Source organism: Oncorhynchus kisutch, linkage group LG8 (assembly GCF_002021735.2).
Source record: "Oncorhynchus kisutch isolate 150728-3 linkage group LG8, Okis_V2, whole genome shotgun sequence".
NCBI classification, from domain to species: Eukaryota; Metazoa; Chordata; class Actinopteri; order Salmoniformes; family Salmonidae; genus Oncorhynchus; species Oncorhynchus kisutch.
This window is the reverse complement of record NC_034181.2, coordinates 33,236,548-33,254,157: the sequence shown is the minus strand read 5'-3', so window position 1 is coordinate 33,254,157 and position 17,610 is coordinate 33,236,548. Positions and strand designations below refer to the sequence as shown.

At 41.4% G+C, this 17,610-nt stretch overlaps 1 protein-coding gene across 1 annotated transcript in view; it reads right to left on the bottom strand.

Annotated features, from left to right (window-relative positions):
• si:dkeyp-14d3.1 (transmembrane protein 132C) overlaps window positions 1–17,610 on the bottom strand; it is a 214,602-nt gene that overhangs the window by 149,301 nt on the left and 47,691 nt on the right. The window contains exon 2 of the mRNA XM_031830154.1: window positions 12,961–13,849. Within this exon, the coding sequence (XP_031686014.1) occupies window positions 12,961–13,849 (889 nt within the window). The remainder of the gene's footprint in view (window positions 1–12,960; window positions 13,850–17,610) is intronic.

Below are 17,610 nucleotides of genomic sequence, written 5' to 3'. Positions count from 1 at the left end.
TCTGGGTCATGATGTTGTATAATCAGAGGTAAAAACCTGTCCAGGAAAACCTTTCGAAATCAAATTAAATCACTTAACAATTCGTCATTTAACAACACTCCTCTCACAAGAGGTGAAACAAGTAATCTGCGCACCCTCCTGCCAAGCATTCTAACACACTCAACCCTGAAGCTTTAGTAAAGACCTGGCATCTCTGCAGGTCCCTACTTCCACCCCCCATTCCCCTCCTCTGAGCAGCCTCTGAGTCATAGCATCCTGCACCTGCTGATTTGTCAGGCCACGCTGCAAACATTAGTTCACTGTTGTCCATCAGCACACATAATGAAGCGTAATAGCAGATAATATGCTCACTGATGCAATGCCTTTTAAAGATGAGGCAAATTGATTCCCCTAAGTAGTTCATGCTATTGGCATTCAGAGTGTGCACCCGCTCCCGAGTACACTCACACCCACACACACACACACACACACACACACACACACACACACACACACACACACACACACACACACACACACACACACACACACACACACACACACACACACACACACACACACACACACACACACACACACACACACACACACGCACACACATACATACACTTCCCAATTTCTCTCACAGCTGACAGCTCCAAGTTTAATTTAAATCTGTTTTCAGGCCAATGTTTTGTAGACTGTTCTTGGTGGGAGGCAAATGATTAAAACAAATTACAAAGGGAGAAGCAAGATTATTTATCTGGCATTACAAGTATACACAGACACAAACAAATAAACATACTGTATACACCAAAACTCGCAAACACACAGCTGTGCACTGCCACAGACACACAAATGCACACAGGCACGCAGGGACACAAACACGGCCTCAGTCTAGAAAAATCAGAGGTCTTACATGAAGGAAGCATGAAATCAAAAGCTGTTATTCCATCTTTGTATTGATGCTAATATCGACTCAGTGCCCTGTGTTCAATCTGCCCTTCTGAAGGCACTGCTGTCTCTGTTGTCAGAGGTCATGCTAAAGACCTCTAACGACAGCTTTCTGATCACACAGAGGTGGTTTCAAAAGAACTTCTAAAACCTGAGCCTCACTTCATAATGTCTCAGCGTATTGAGTGTCATCATGAAACACTGCATTGTGTTATTGAGCTACCTTCAAGCTAATGCATCTCTGGCTGTTTTAAATATGGACTCTACACTTGTTTGGATGAGGAGGTTATTTAGATCATTAGACAGGGACATAGTAACCATCAGGTTTTAAGAGGCTTCCCTCCTCTAATAGCAAGTCACTGTGTGACTCCCATCAATCTATGTCAAAATGCAAGCTATGTGGCGAATCCACTGACATTGATCAACAGTACATAGGCTACAAAGATAGTGTGGTCGGCGGTAAGCATGCTGTGTGATTGAATTGTTTGTAAGTAGGGCACGTTCCTTTAGTGAACTTGCCTTTCTTTATGATACTACATGTCCTGTGGAAAATATCATTTTAAGTCAGTACTCTAGCTTTTGTGGTAACCCGATTTGCATATAAACCATCTAATACTGAGGGATGTTAAATTATGAATGCCTTATAACCACACTAATTATAGTCTTACAATGATTGCTGAAAACATATTGGGCTCTATTTTCGGCTGGCGTTAAGACAGCACAATTGTCAAATGCATGTTCGTTTGAAATTTCGTCTGTTAAAGCCTGCGCTCTTCTATTTTCAAACCCTAGCGCCAGGATTGGTAATTTATCTGTTTTATATGAGCTTGCTTGGACTGAGGTGGGAGGGTTGGCAGTATCTGAGGTGTGTCCTTAAAAATGTGCAAAGTGCCAATTTCAGCATGTTCTGGTGGGGATATTTAACCTCTATGGGATCGGTGTTTCCCCCACTGGACCGTTGAGCTAACGTAGGCCTCAGGACTACCTGGCATGATGATTCCTTGCTGTCCCCAGTCCACCTGGCTGTGCTGCTGCTCCAGTTTCAACTGTTCTGCCTCCGTCTATGGAACCCTGACCTGTTCACCGGATGTGCTACCTGTCCCAGACATGCTGTTTTCAACTCTCTAGAGACAGCAGGAGCGGTGGAGATACTCTCAATGATCGGCTATGAAAAGCCAACTGACATTTACTCCTGAGGTGCTGACTTGTTGCACCCTCGACAACCACTGTGATTATTCTTATTTGACCATGCTGGTCATTTATGAAGATTTGAACATCGTTGCCATGTTCTGTTATTATCTCCACCCGGCACAGCCAGAAGAGGACTGGCTACCCCTCATAGGGGTTCCTCTCTAGGTTTCTTCCTAGGTTTTGGCCTTTCTAGGGAGTTTTTCCTAGCCAACGTGCTTCTACACTTGAATTGCTTGCTGTTTGGGGTTTTAGGCTGGGTTTCTGTACAGCACTTTGAGATATCAGCTGATGTAAGAAGGGCTATATAAATACATTTGATTTGATTTGATTAATGTGAATAGCATTTTCCCCAGCTACAGGTAGTTAGATTTGGGTATGTCATTTTAGGCGAAAATTGAAAAAAAGGGTTGGATCCTTTTAAGACCAACCAAAAGCTGGTCTTAGTGTTAATTTAACCCTTGTGTGGTATTCTTGTTTTTGTTATTCACACAATGTTCGCGAGTCTGATGGACCCACAACATTATTGGGTTTTTAAAACAATACAACCATAACAATTTCAGTAAAAATATTTAATACTTAATACTTAGATGTTGTCTTATATCAATTACAAACAATATAGACAGCATACATGGTTAATATTTGTAAGGAAACATTTTACATCCAGCATTTTATGGAAATGATAATGAGCCCCATTGAACACACATTAAGGCCGGTCTACACACCACATGAGGGACAGAGTTGTACTGTGCGTGTGTTGCAAATGTATTTCTTGCACTTTCTGTCCTTCTTGAGTCCACACACATCACACTGAATTTAACTAACATCTCACTCACTCACATATCTAGTTACAGCAGTAGGAGAGTCAGACACACACACATGCAACGACATCACTCACACGTACTTCTGTTATTGGAGTTGTTGGTTCTGTGGGTCGGGCAGATGGGACACCAGCTCCTTTTGTGGCATTGTAATCCATTATGATTCCTGATTTTTGATGTTCCTGGCCACAGATTCTCCCATCCCTATGCAGCATACTCATGAGTACCACATTTTTGCCTTTCTTTGTCACGTAGGACACTAGGGACGTGTCGGCTGTGAACACAAACTTAGAGGTATTGATAGGCCTGTTCCGTGTATTTGACAGCTAACGTGGGAGCTCTGGCTTGTTTTTTCACACTGTTCCTATCATCATCAGCTTCCTCTTGAGGAGCTCCAGTCCCAGCTTGTGCGAAGTAAAGAAGTTATCGCATGTGATGTTGTGGCCACGGAGTCCCTGATTCATGTCCAGGACAACCTGCATCCCTTTGTTCTTTTCAAGGGCTCCTCCATCTGGCTTGCCCGTATACACTTGCAAGTTCCACGCATATGATGAAGCAGTATCACAGGCAGCCCAGATCTTGATTCCATATTTTGCAGGTTTAGACTGTATGTACTGCCTGAAGGGGTAGAGGTCCCAAAATGGCATAAGCTACTTATAAACAGTAACGTTGGGCCCAGGGTTGTAAAACAGGGGAAGGAGTTCCACCCACTTGTCCCACACTGACCTGATTGCAGCTAGCTTGTGTCTCTGCCGCCGAGATGGTCTGGTTTCTGGGTTATCGAAGCTGATATTCCTGGAAACAATGTGGAAGTTTTCCAGAGACATTGCTGCACTGAAAAGTTCTCTGCCAGTTTCTGCATCCCACAGGGATTCTGTGGATTCTTTGGATTCTGCATCCCACAGGGAGCCTGTGGATTCCTCATTGGATCTTAAAACACCAGCAAGCATAAGAACCCCAAAGTATGCATGTAAATGAGTTTGGCCCATCTACTTCCATCCCTCTCCAAAAACACACCTCCCTCCAAATTAATGCAGTCCAGAATAATGTTCTGTATGGTGTATGTGATGAACAGTTCAAAAGAAGACTTTATGTCCTGCACATCAGTAACCACCATCCGCGTCGGCCCTGGTTGCATCCTTATCACATTGGCAACCATGCGGGGTGGCTCAGTCCTTGAGCAAGAAGACCATTCATTTTCAAAAAAAATTTGACATCCATATTTCTCCTCCTGCAGGCTGCTGATGAGCTGGTTGCTGATGGGCTGGTCCAGGGGCTGGCTGCTGACGGGCTGGTACTGGGGCTGGATGAGGGTCAATCTCATCCTCTTCTTCCAACTGACTGTCAGACTCCCAATTGACAGATTAAATTCTTAATCTTCCAAAGTGGAAGACACTCCTTCCACACTAGCTTCTCTCTCTGCAAAGAAAAATTCTATGGGCCTCTGAGCAGAAATTATTTTTGCCATACTGATTGATTGTGGTTAGAAGCCACACATACAAAGCTATTTATTTGTTGTGTCCATCCCCCAAATTTGCACCTGGCTGGGGTAGTTTGGGAAAATAAAGAATTGTTTACAATGTATCGAAATAATGTATTGTAATAACATTGTGCAGGTTCCCGCAAGACATTGCGTAGTTTCACACACCACAAAGGGTATAGAGTGCGAGACAGGCAGACAGGCAGGGAGACAGACAAGTTCTTGGTGCTATGTTGAAACAGCAGGCCCAGCGAGGAGGAAAAGACAGAGTGAAGGCACACAGCATATATTTTTGTTTCATTTTTACTTGTTTTCACCTACACACACACTTTCCCACACTTTTATTACCCTTGGGTCCAGTGGACCCGAACGCCACATATGTAATATTAATGTCTAGGGGGGTGCACAGTGTGCACTCAATGAAAATGTGTTATTTTGCATGTTCTTCACAGTAATGAGCTAAGGCCAATGAGTCTCAGTTTGAAAAAATAATTTATTTTTTATTTTTTATTTTAGTAAACACTGAAAATAGGTCCCACAGACCCAAACACCACACAGGGGTTAAGGTTTTTTCCTGTAAACATGATTTGTTTTCCGTTTCGATTGATTACAAAACAGGCCCTTAGTAAGCTACCCTTACCGTACTATAACAAAAGCTGGTTCAACAGAAATGTGGCTGGTGTCTCTCTTATAATTACAATGGTCTAATCGTGGGGTCTACCCATCATGCTTTTTCATTATTCACAACTCACATAGGCCTACAGTACCTGCAGTGCATACTCCATTCGGCTCGTATCCATCCCCATTTTCAAAGAGCGCATCAGATTTACCATTGCGTTAGGTTTGTTAAAATAGAGCCCTGTATGTTAATTAATGACTTCTTGTTATGTATTACTTGAACATTTCTGTTAATTGTCCTTCAAATCTTGGATACTAGGCCTATTCCTATCCTTTTCTGTAATACTGTTCTTTTAAAAGGAGATGAATAGGCCGGGTTGCAGGAATCCAATACTCATAAACAAGATAAAATGGCATAATTGGACTTGATAGGGCAATCAGTTATGTATTGACATTCTGTTAGTACCCACTCATCAACTTAGCACAGCAGGAAAATATCAAAAGAGAATCAACACACCAGAACAAACAATAATCAGGCCTAATCCTGTGTAATCCTATTCAGTCCAGATGGATCATTATGGCGTACAGCAATGTTCTCTGATCCCAAAACTTGTTTGAACCCTGCTTAGATACCTTATAGTATTTGCCAATGGGAATTGCAAATCTCAACACTGACTCATGTTAGCAGCCTTGCATCAATAGTTACTAACACCGAGAGGAACATTCTCCTTTGTATTTAAATAAGAGGGGAATTTCCAATCATACAAAAATATATCTATACTATGGTAACACATTCTTCCTCTTGAGAGACTGGAAACTGATGAGACTGGCTCTGTGTCACACTCTGCTAGTGAGGAGTTTGTCATTCAGTGGTTAGTGATGAGGGCCTTGTGATGAGTCTGGTGGAGGGGATTGTTCCATCTAACACATGTATCACATCATACTTGGACGTCAAGAAATTCCGGTAGAAAGTCAATCAAATCTAAGCCAACAAACCAAGGTAGAGGGGTGGACTTGGATGTTGCTTCCAAGGAATAGATTGTCTAGTTTGATGAATTCGAGGAAATCTTCACCGAAAAAAAAACAAGGAAGAAAGGTGGACTTGGACGTTTCTTCAAAGGAATAAATTGTCTAGTTTTATCACTTTTCACTTCAGTAATTAAGTGAATGTCACAAAGTTTGTGCAATCACTTCACAATCCATATTAGATTCTTTCAATCTGTTTGTTTATGTTTCCAGTCTTAATTAACTTGTAAGTATACAAATAAGAGTATACTTATAATCTTTCCCACTTCTGAGTTTTTAATCACCCATGGAGCTTGGCCAGATCCGAACTTGCCTTCTCTTCCAATCACCCTAGACATGTTGTCACAAGATGGAAACATCAAAGTGGGTCCAGAAGAAATGTGCCAATCAAACAACCCATTGGCTATGATTGGACATAAAAAATGAGTTCTCATTACTGCTTTCTGTCGCAGCAAGTGTCTCTGAGTAAACATGGAGTTGAGGTGAGGTGAAGACTGAGAGTGGGACTCACAGCCGAAGTTGTTTACAGTACCACTGACAGACTGTAATTATATTTAGCTTGACCTGTATACTGCTGAACTAAGTGGCTCAGAGTAGGTTACTGTTACTGTGAAGAGATGTTTAATCATGTTCTTATCATTCTGGATACATAATATGTATTTATTCTACTGCATTGGTAAGTGACAATAGGAAGAAAGATGGATGTTGGCACTAACCTATAAATTATAATGTGTATAACAATTATAAAATATATTATATAACATATGACATATAATATATTATATGCCATCATAGAAGTTTGACTAAGTTTATTGGTTCCTATTAAGGCTGTCAAATAATTAAAATAATAAATTGAGTTTATGACATTAGTTAATAGCATTTCATCTCATTCATCTCATTCATCTATTTTCAATTTTGCTAAAATTTGCCCCTAAAAAAAATCTATTAACAAAAGCACTGCATTGAGTTATAGGCATACTATGTTTTGTTTATAAGGGAAAGAAACACAACATAATTTGTATCATAATGTTTTTAATGGCATTTTCACCATAAACAACACAAAAGTAGATGTAGCATACAGCTATTAATGCTAACAATGTTTTTATTTTCTGATTTAACTAGGCAAGTCAGTTAAGAACAAATTCTTATTTACAATGACGGCCTACCCCAGCCAGACCCCAAAGACACTGGGCCAATTGTGTGCCGGAAGCCCACTCGGAGCCCCTAAGTCGACCTACTCCCTCTTATCAATGTTCTTGAAGTTTAACACTTGCCACACACACACACACACACACACACACACACACACACACACATACACACACACCCACACGTAAGTACTGTTAAAGCTTCAGAGGCATTCTAAATGAGTGTTCTCCCAATTTCTGATTGGAAGGTTGGACTATAGGAAAAAAGAAGTGGCTCTATGGATACAAAGAACAAAGAGCTTTTAAATCTGTCCAACAATGTTAGGGACAGATAAAAATGTACAGAATGGTTACCTGAAGGAAAATGGGGGAGGGTCATGCTTTTTAAATTTCAGTCAAGGGGAGAGTTTAGAATTTTTCAAATTTAGTCCAGGGGAGAGTCATGTAATTTGTAATTGATAACAATTCCATATTTCTCAGTGTTTAGAATGAGTTGCTTATTATGCAAAACATTATTTAGTATACAAAACATTAAGAACAAAACATTAAGAAGCTCTTTCCATGACATAGTCTGACCAGGTGAATCCAGGTGAAAGCTATAGTCCCTTATTGATGTGACTTGTCAAATCCCCTTCAATCAATGTAGATGAAAGGGAGGGGACCGGTTAAAGAAGGATTTCTAAGCCTTGAGACAATTGGAGGGGTGCAACTCAATATTAGGAAGGCGCTCCTAATGTTTGGTATACTCAGTGTATATCAATGTGTGCCCAGTGTCGCTCATCTTCTCTGATTCTCTGCTGGGCGCGCAATATCAAGCGCGCCTACAGGCTATTTAGTGTGGTCTCAATCAAATGATCCATTGCCTATAGGCCATAGGCTACGAAGTGTATGCTCGGAGAAGCACAGAGCAAAGTTAGATTTCTAAGATAGCTGCTGGGATGGTGTAAATAAAACTAGGCTGCATTACACACCGCAATGGATATTCCATTGTGTACTGCCTAACCAATGGCTATGCTGTGTAGGGCTATGGTGGTAGTTCAGGAGAACAGTCCAAGGTTTCTTCCCAATTTTTGTTGTTGATTGGGCCTAGTCCAAAAAAGGCACTATCTTGCTTGCGGACGAGTCCATAGCCTATGTTCTTTTCAGTTTGAGAAGGAGAGCGTGAAGATGAGAAGGAGGACCAGAGGTCAACTTTGATAGCTTGCTACTACTATAATTTATTTTAATTAAAATAATGTGTTTCTTGCCCATGATGTATTTATCAGAGTTATTGACCTCACAATAAGACAGATTTGAGTAAGCTACATTGTGGTGAAGATACTTGAAGCAGCAGTTGAGGCATAATCAATCAGAAATGGACAGCTCATGGGGCAGACAGCAGGCAAATTCGAGTAGACATAATGAATTTAACCTGTCTTCATTTTAATTAGACTTTACTAAAAACAAGAGAGCCTTGTGTTGGAGCCTATTTAAGAAACAAGAGGGCCTACCACTTTTGACAGACAAAAGTAGGCTCTAGGCTGCTATATCCATAGATGTGTCAGTCAATTCCTCCACCCACCATGCAATCTTTAAATACTCTTCCTCTGTATCAATGAAGGGCTGTTAAGTTAAAATCAAGACTCAAATTGAGGGGGTATGAGAGGGTATGCCATAGGTCTACCTTTTATTAAAGAAAATGGTAAAAAGCACACCCTTGTTAGTTTAAGATTTTGAAGGAAATAAAACGGACCAGATTATATAAAGATATCTATAACAGCGCTTCGGTCCGCAGTGCTTTATGCTACAAACAAACTGTAAGATGCATATGGGGATAGCATTGCCTTTGCTTGGGAGGTAATCTAATTCTATCACCATCAATTGAATAAGCTATTCATTGTTGTACAATAGAAGATGTTTAAATCCAGACAGCCTTCAGAGAAACACTTGTGACCTTCTCTTGTTGGCCACGGAAGAAGAGAAGCATCGGTAGGCCTACTCTGTCTGGGGTGGAAATGTAGGCTTAACTTTTGAAAGTACCATGCTCAAACTCCCAATGAAGTCTCAAATTAAATGATTTGCAAACAGGGACAGTTTTGTTGCAAACAAGACATGCCGATTTGGCATTGGAGAAATATGATAACATTAACAAATAGGCCTATCTCTTTGTCCATTCTTAGCCTGTCATTTTTGTAATTTGTGTGGTATTAAAAACATATTCTGATAATATGTAAAATGATGTAGAACTGCTTTAAATGTTTATAAGGCTACTTTTTCTCGGACCTGCAAATACGATAATAGATTAATGCAATGTTTTTACTATATGGGAGATCTTTCCATCCCTACTCTTGTCATTGGGGTCTGCAAAACCACAAAATTCCCACGTTGCCATGTAATATTACAGGACGAAGAACAGTTTCTAAAACTGCATATCTACGTCTCTGGTCTGTCCAAAAAGTGAAGGTAAACGGGAGACATGTTCTCTGCTATCCACCTTGTCACTTGGTAAAATATATTTTGCTGTAAGGGTGGCCATCCATTTTCATTTCAGAGGGGTCCGATTTTCTCAATGTAAACCTTATTATAAATAAAGTTCACTCCCTTATGAATTCCACAGCAACAGATCAGCCTGTTCATATAAAATATAATATAGCCTAGGCTACTTAAACATGTTGTTCAATATTAACTAGTCACAAGCTACTACTACTAGAATTGGGATAATTTGCTTAAATATTTTGACCTGAGAATTACAACAAAGTAGCTAAATGGAATGGACGTCCTGTTCTGATTAAAATCAATGTGGGAAGTTAGTTGAATCAAGAGGCATTCAGCCATGGCATTGTAAACATTATTTTTTTATTTAGCTAGCTAGCTAACGTTAGCATAACTAGCTAGCTTCTTCTGTACAAATTGTGCTTTTGCTGTTATCCTCTCTAGGCTAGGGGGCAGTATTTTCACGTCCGGATGAAAAGCGTGCCCAAAGTTAACTGCCTGCTACTCAGGCCCAGAAGCTAGGATATGCATCGTATTAGTACATTTGGATGGAAAACACTCTGACATTTATAAAACTGTCTGAATGATGTCTGTGAGTGTAACAGAACTTATTTGGCAGGCAAAACCCAGAAGACAAACCAACCAATCATTTTTTTTGAGGTCACTCTCTTTTCAATGAGTTTTCAATGGGAATCTAGAATTCTAAGGCAGTTGCTTGCAGTTCCTATCGCTTCCACTGGATGTCAACAGTCTTTAGAAATTGGTTGATGTTTTTCCTTTGAGAAATGAAGAAGTAGCCCTGTTCAGAACGAGGGTCAAGTGAAGTGTACTGTTGTGGTTGGGGCACGTTACCTGAAAGCTCGCTCCACTTGGTTTTTTATCCGCTATTGAACACAGTTTATCCCGTCTTAAAATGTATCTTATTATTTACTTTAAAAAATACCTAAAGTTGTATTAGGAAAGTTGTTTGAAATGTTTGGACAACGATTACAGGTAACTTATTAGATATTTTGTAGTCATGTTCCGCGAGTTGGAACCAGTGTTTATCTTGATCAAACGCGCCAAATAAATTGAACTTTTGGAGATATAATGATGGAATTAATCGAACAAAAGGACCATTTGTGATGTTTATGGGACATATTGGAGTGACAACAAAAGAAGATCTTCAAAGATAAGGCATGAAATATATTGTTATTTCTGACTTTTGTGTTGCGCCTGGTGGGATGAAATATGATTGTCTGTGTTTGTTTGATGGGGTGCTATCTTCAGATAATAGTATGGTTTGCTTTCGACGTAAAGCCTTTTTGAAATCTGACACAGCGGCTGGATTAACAAGAAGTTTATCTTTAAACCTATGTGTAACACTTGTATCAATGTTTATGATGAGTATTTCTGTAATTTGATTTGGCTCTCTGCAATTTCACCGGATGTTATTTGAGACAATGCATTACTGAACGTAACGCACCAATTTAAACTGAGGTTTTTGGACATAAAGAGGGACTTTATTGAACAAAACAAACATTTATTGTGTAACATGGAGTCCTGGGAGTGCCATGAGATGAAGATCATCAAATATCATAATTTCTGACTTTTGTGAGCCCTCTCCTTGGCTGGAAAATGTCTTATGGTTTTTTGTGACTAGGCGCTGTCTTAACATAATCGCATGGTGTGCTTTCGCCGTAAAGCCTTTTTGAAATCGGACACTGTGGTTGGATAACAAGAAGTTTATCTTTAAAATGGTATATAAAACTTGTATGTTTGAAGAATTTTAATTATGAGATTTCTGTTGTTTGAATTTGGAGCCCTGCAATTTCATTGGCTGTTATCGAGGTGGGACGCCAGTCCCACAAATCCCAGAGAGGTTATCTAAAGAAACACCTGGGAATGTGTTTATGGTTGAACTTCCTGTAAATGTAACATTAAAATTATTGCTCAAAGATGCACGCATAGTGTACCACAATAGAGAATGACAGCGCTACAGAGACCAAGTGCATAACGACCCAGCTAGCAATGAGGAATCGGCCCAGAAGCGGCCCTTTTCCAGAAGTCATTAGGCGCACGATTAGGCGCACGTGTTTCCCGCTCGGACCATTTTCAGTGCAACACATCATACGCTCTGAGCCGTGTGCAGTCCCCAGTTAGCACAGTGGATCTGGGCTGATTCCGTCTGAGATTTGGGTCACTCAGCTGAGTGTCAGACTCGGCCGACATCATGTGGCAAGAGTCAGGGTCGCATTTGGCAGTATTACTGATGGCTAGGATGCGGGGATTTAGCTCGGGCCAATTCTGGTGTGAGTTATCTGGCCCAAACATATTACTTGGGCCTCGGGCAAATTGGGGCTACTCTCTGGCCGGAAGACCTATGAGGTGACGCACAATTGGCCCAGTGTCGTCCGAGTTAGGGAAGGGTTTGGCTGGCCGGGACGTCCTTGTTAAATTTGCATCTGGACGCTTCTGGGGGGATTCTGGTAAGATGCCGGCAAAGTCGGCTGAATTCCGGTAGACGGAAACGGCCCGATGTACTTGGGCCGATTCTGGGCAGTCATTCTTTTTGATTCTGGGCTGAGCCCGACACGTGATTCCAGGCCGATTCAATGAGTTCCGGCCCCCCAGAACAGGGCCGCTTATGAGCCGATTCCTCATTGCTAGCTGGGTCAGCATTCCCATTCACCTTAGCAGAAAACAATCGGATCAGCCAGTTGGTTTGTTTTCATTTACACAGGTTGACAAATTGGCTTGACCCCTAGTGACAGCATCTCTTATGGTTTATAAATGTTCTCAACCTGCGTGATTAAGATCAGGCTAACAGTGATTACGCTAATGGGAATGCATTTTAATTAATGACATCCTCATTTGCATTGTGTGTTAATTATCAAATTCACTTAGTCTCATCTGCACATTCTAATTAGTACCTACAGCTTCATTGAATTTCACTATTTATCTTAGATAAAGATACTCCACTCCCTGTTTTTGCTGTGTTATATAAGCTTGGCTAAACTGAGTAAAGTAACTTTAATTTTGGAGACAGCAAAAAACACTGAGATAACAAATAAATCAGGACTAACAGCCTAGCTGCCAAACATTACAAATGCCCTACAATCCTTGGCAAACAATCTGGGTTTACTAATTTAATTACAACTAGGGTGTACTGCAGAAAGTTAATTAAAACATGTATTCACTCTGTAATACAGCATTGCAGAGACACTATGTATGAAGATATGCACTGGTCTAATGAGCAACCTTTAATACAGACTATGCTAATGTATTGGCTTACCTTAGGGTGAACATTTCCACAGGAGAGAAGGCCGAGGCAGTGATGAAGGCGGAGACAGTGTCCCTCTGCCTCATGGGCGTGGTCGGCACCATGACCAGGAAGTTACTATCCAGCCTGTGTTCTGTCAAGGCCAGGGCGGCAGGGCTCTGGTACAGACGCACACTGCCGATCCTCTTCATTGGGGTGGAGGTGGACGAGCCAAACAGACCCTCCTGATCCGAGCGGATGGAATTGCCTTTCCGGGCCTCCTCCGAGTGGCATTCCCCTGCCTCTGTTGATTGTAACATGTAGTAGAGCTCCACTGTGGTCCCCTCGGCCAGCTCTATGGTCCTCTGGCGCCCAGGCACCACGCTGGGGGGGCTGAACCAGCCGGCCAGGGGCTCCAGCTCAGCCACACACAGCCCCAGCTCCCCCTTCAGCTGGCATGTGCCACGCACCTCCTGGGTCTCGTGGAAGGCAAACATGCGTACGCAGGGCAGCTTGTCGATGGCGCTGTAGTCATCCCAGTCCCTGCCCGCCACGTAGAACAGCACCTGGACCCTGGGGTTGGACAGGTAGATCCTGTCCTGGATGATGAAAGTCTGCACCTTCCAGTTGAAGGTGAACATGGAGGAGGCCACGAAGGCCCAAGGGTTCTGGATGAGCTCCAGGGTGACAGGCTGCTCCACAGAGAGGGGGCCATAGCTGGCGTTTACTGAGGGCATGCTGCGGGCCTGGTAGATGAAGAAGGGCTCTGTCCGCGACAGTAGGCTGGAGTTCCTCATGAATTCCTGGTTGGCCTCTTTCAGGAAGAAAGCAGACTCTGCGTTGATCACTTGGTAGTTGACAGGCAAGTAGGTGGGGATGGATGAAAACCTCTGCAATCCCTCCAAGACTCGACAGTCTGCTACTGGAAGACAGAAAAGAAGAGCTGAGTCAGGACAAGCTCAGTCAGTGCTCACTTGTTGTACATCCTGTACATTTCCTCTAAAGCTTCCCTCCAGTAAAAGTAGAATGGCTGTACTGACAGCCATTTGGAGCGGAGCTTACTGTACCAGAGAGAACTGATAAAACTACACACAGACAGCAGAGAAGACACTGAGTAATGTAAGCTGCGGTCATGCCTAAAATTAGGCCTACATTACAATACATTACATTATGTTGTAGATGTATTTAATGGTGTATGGTTATTCTGATGTTTTGATATTAAAAAGGGGTCAAGACCATTGCACCTTAGAGTACTATTTATTTTCTCATATATATAAATATATACAGTTGAAGTCAGAAGTTAACATACAGCTTAGCCAAATACATTTAAACTCAGTTTTTCACAATTCCTGACATTTAATCCTAGTAAAAATTCCCTGTCTTAGGTCAGTTAGGATCACCACTTTAGTTTAATAATGTGAAATGTCAGAATAATAGTAGTGAAAATTATTTATTTAGGCCTTTTAAAAAATATATATAGTTTGCTAACAAGAAATGTGTTGAGTGGTTGAAAAACGAGTTTTAATGACTCCAATCTAAGTGTATGTAAACAACACCTACTCATTCAAGTGTTTTTATTTATTTTTACCATTTTCTACATTGTTGAGTAGTAGTGAAGACATCAAAACTATGAAATAACACATATGGAATCATGTAGTAACCGAAAAAGTAGACACACTTGATGACAGCTTTGCCCACTCTTCGCATTCTCTGAACCAGTTTCACCTGGAATGCTTTTCCAACAGTCTTGAAGGAGTTCCCACATATGCTCAGCATATGCTTTTCCTTCACTCTGCGTTCCGACTTATCCCAAACCATCTCAATTTTGTTGAGGTTAGGGTTCTTGGAATGCACGAATTAGAGTGATGGAGTGCTGCATCAGATGACCTGGCCTCAATATTCCCCCACAGAGTGAAGAAAAAGCAGCCAAGAAGTGCTCAGCATATGTGGGAACTCTTTCAAGACTGTCGGGAAAGCACTCCCCATGAAACTGGTTCAGAGAATGCCAAACTGTCATCAAGGCAAAAGGGTGGCTACTTTGAAGAATCTAAATTATAAAAAATATTTTGATTTGTTTCACACTTTTTTTGCTTACTACATGATTCCATTTGTGTTATTACATAGTTATGATGTCTTCACTATTATTCTACAATATATACAATTCATGAAGAGCTCAGGTATCCTCATCATATTCCAACTAATATCAAAGATAACTAAAAGTGGCCTACAATCCAGCATTTGTTAAATAATACGTACATTAACATATGAGTCAATGTAATCACTGTATACACATTTAAATTATGTGAAGATTAATCACAAATACTCCGTTCTGATAAAGTGAGTTAATTTTCATGTGGAGTAATCTAGAGTTGTTTCTGGTGGGCCATTGCTAACAGGTCCCACTCCATGGTGGCCTGTGTGATGAGTGAGAAAACAATACATGTGCAAATAGGTGTTAATCACCCAAAGAGTGGGCTATGACCTTCCTCTCAAGAGCAATCTGCTGTGTGATTGCTTACTATTCCCTCCCTCCCTCCCTCCCTCCCTCCCTCCCTCCCTCCCTCCCTCCCTCCCTCCCTCCCTCCCTCCCTCCCTCCCTCCCTCCCTCCCTCCCTCCCTCCCTCCCTCCCTCCCTCCCTCCCTCCCTCCCTCCCTCCCTCCCTCCCTCCCTCCCTCCCTCCCTCCCTCCCTCCCTCCCTCCCTCCCTGCCTGCCTGCCTGCCTGCCTGCCTGCCTGGCTGCCTGCCTGCCTGCACACCACACTCCCGTCTTAGACCCAGCCTTGTAAATCAATGTCCCGACAATTTACAAATCAGGCAGGGATTTGTGATTAATGGTGCCCACTTGACCTCGTCCCTGTCTGTCCCATGGAGGCAGCATGGACGCAGCCTGCTGCCTCCACATCTGAAGGGCAACACAAGCATTTCGCTACACCCGCAATAACATTTGCTAAACATCTGTGTGACAAATAAAATTTGATTTGATTTGACAACACTCTCTCACTCTGCCCAGCCCAATCACCCCAGAGATCACTATGTATCACTAACATCTTCACTTAAGCATCACTTAGCTCCTTCAAAGTAAACACCAGCACTCATATTGAGCTTTTACAACAGAGGACAGAAACCATAGAAAAATACTATACCGCAGTATAGTTTGTAATTTTCTGAACAAACTCAAGAAACAGATAGTACAACGACACTGACAAATGAAAAGCTTGATAGTCCAGCAAGAGCAATACAAGACAGAACAATCAGGAACAAAGTCTCATCCTCTGCAGTCCCATGGTGACAATGTTTTTACTCGCATCTCAGGGGTGGTCTCAATCCAGCATGCCTTCTAAGACAAAGCACTCACTCCAAAAGCCTTAGCATTTTTTTTATGTCTCGACTATAATGAGATTTATCATCTGTGCTTTCCAGATGACATAACATTCTTGAGAAGGAATTAAATGTCCATATGTGCCTCACATACAGTATATAGGCCAAAGGAAACCCTACAAAGTACAAGTATACACCTTTAAGAATGGGATCACTATTATCTTCTCAGTCAATCATGAAAGATTGTTTTTAAAGTCAGTAAAATGTATTCCCTTGTTACCAGCTGTCAAATGGCTATTTTCTAACAGATAGGCCATTTTCTAACCATGAATGACAGATATGATACACTGCACAGGCAACATTTTCACATCTATGGAGTCAACAAATCTATTAATGGAAGGTTGGCTGATTCCGTTATAATTTCTGTGAGGCCCAGTCTAGCCTTGTGAACATTTGATACGAAAGAAAGGAGAGGCAGGAAGAAATGAATGAACGATGTGTGTAATTACAATTACAAGGAAACTATTCACACCTCTTGACTTTTTCCACATGTTCTTGTGTTACAACCTGAATTTAAATAGATTCAATTTAGATATGGTGTCATTGGCCTACACACAATACCCCATAATGTCAAAGTGGAATTATGTTTTAACACATTTTTACAAATGAAATAAAAAAACAAATAGCTGAAATGTCTTGAGTCAATAAGTATTTAACCCCTTTGTTATGGCAAGCCTAAAAACGTTCAGGAGTAGATATTTGCATAACAAGTCACATAATAAGTTGCATGAATCACTCTGCCTGCATTAATAGTGTTTAACATGCTTTTGAATGACTACCTCATCTCTGTAACCCACACAGTATCTGTATGGTCCCTCAGTTGAGCAGGTTACTTCAAACAAAGATTCAACCACAAAGGCCAGGGAGATTTTCGGCTGGGTTTCTGTACAAGTACTTTGTGACATCTGCTGATGTAAAAAGGGCGTTTTAAATACATTTGACTGACTGATTGATTGGCAGGGGAGTTTTATTTTGAATAACAAGAAATGGAATAGAACGAATCACAGGCTAAATCATAGAAAAAACCTGGTTCAGTCTGCTTTCCAACAGACACTGGGAAACAAATGTACCTTTCAGCAGGACAATAACATAACAGACAAGGCCAAGTTTACACTGGAGTTGCATACCAAGACGGCATTGAATGTTCCTGAGTGGCCTAGTTACAGTTTCACTTGCACTGAGCATACTAAACATTAGGAAGACCTTCCTTATAGTGAGTTGTTTCCCACAGTTGGGTCAAGTTGGCTGGAGGTCCTTTTGGTGGTGGACCATTATTGATACATACAGGAAACTGTTGAGCATAA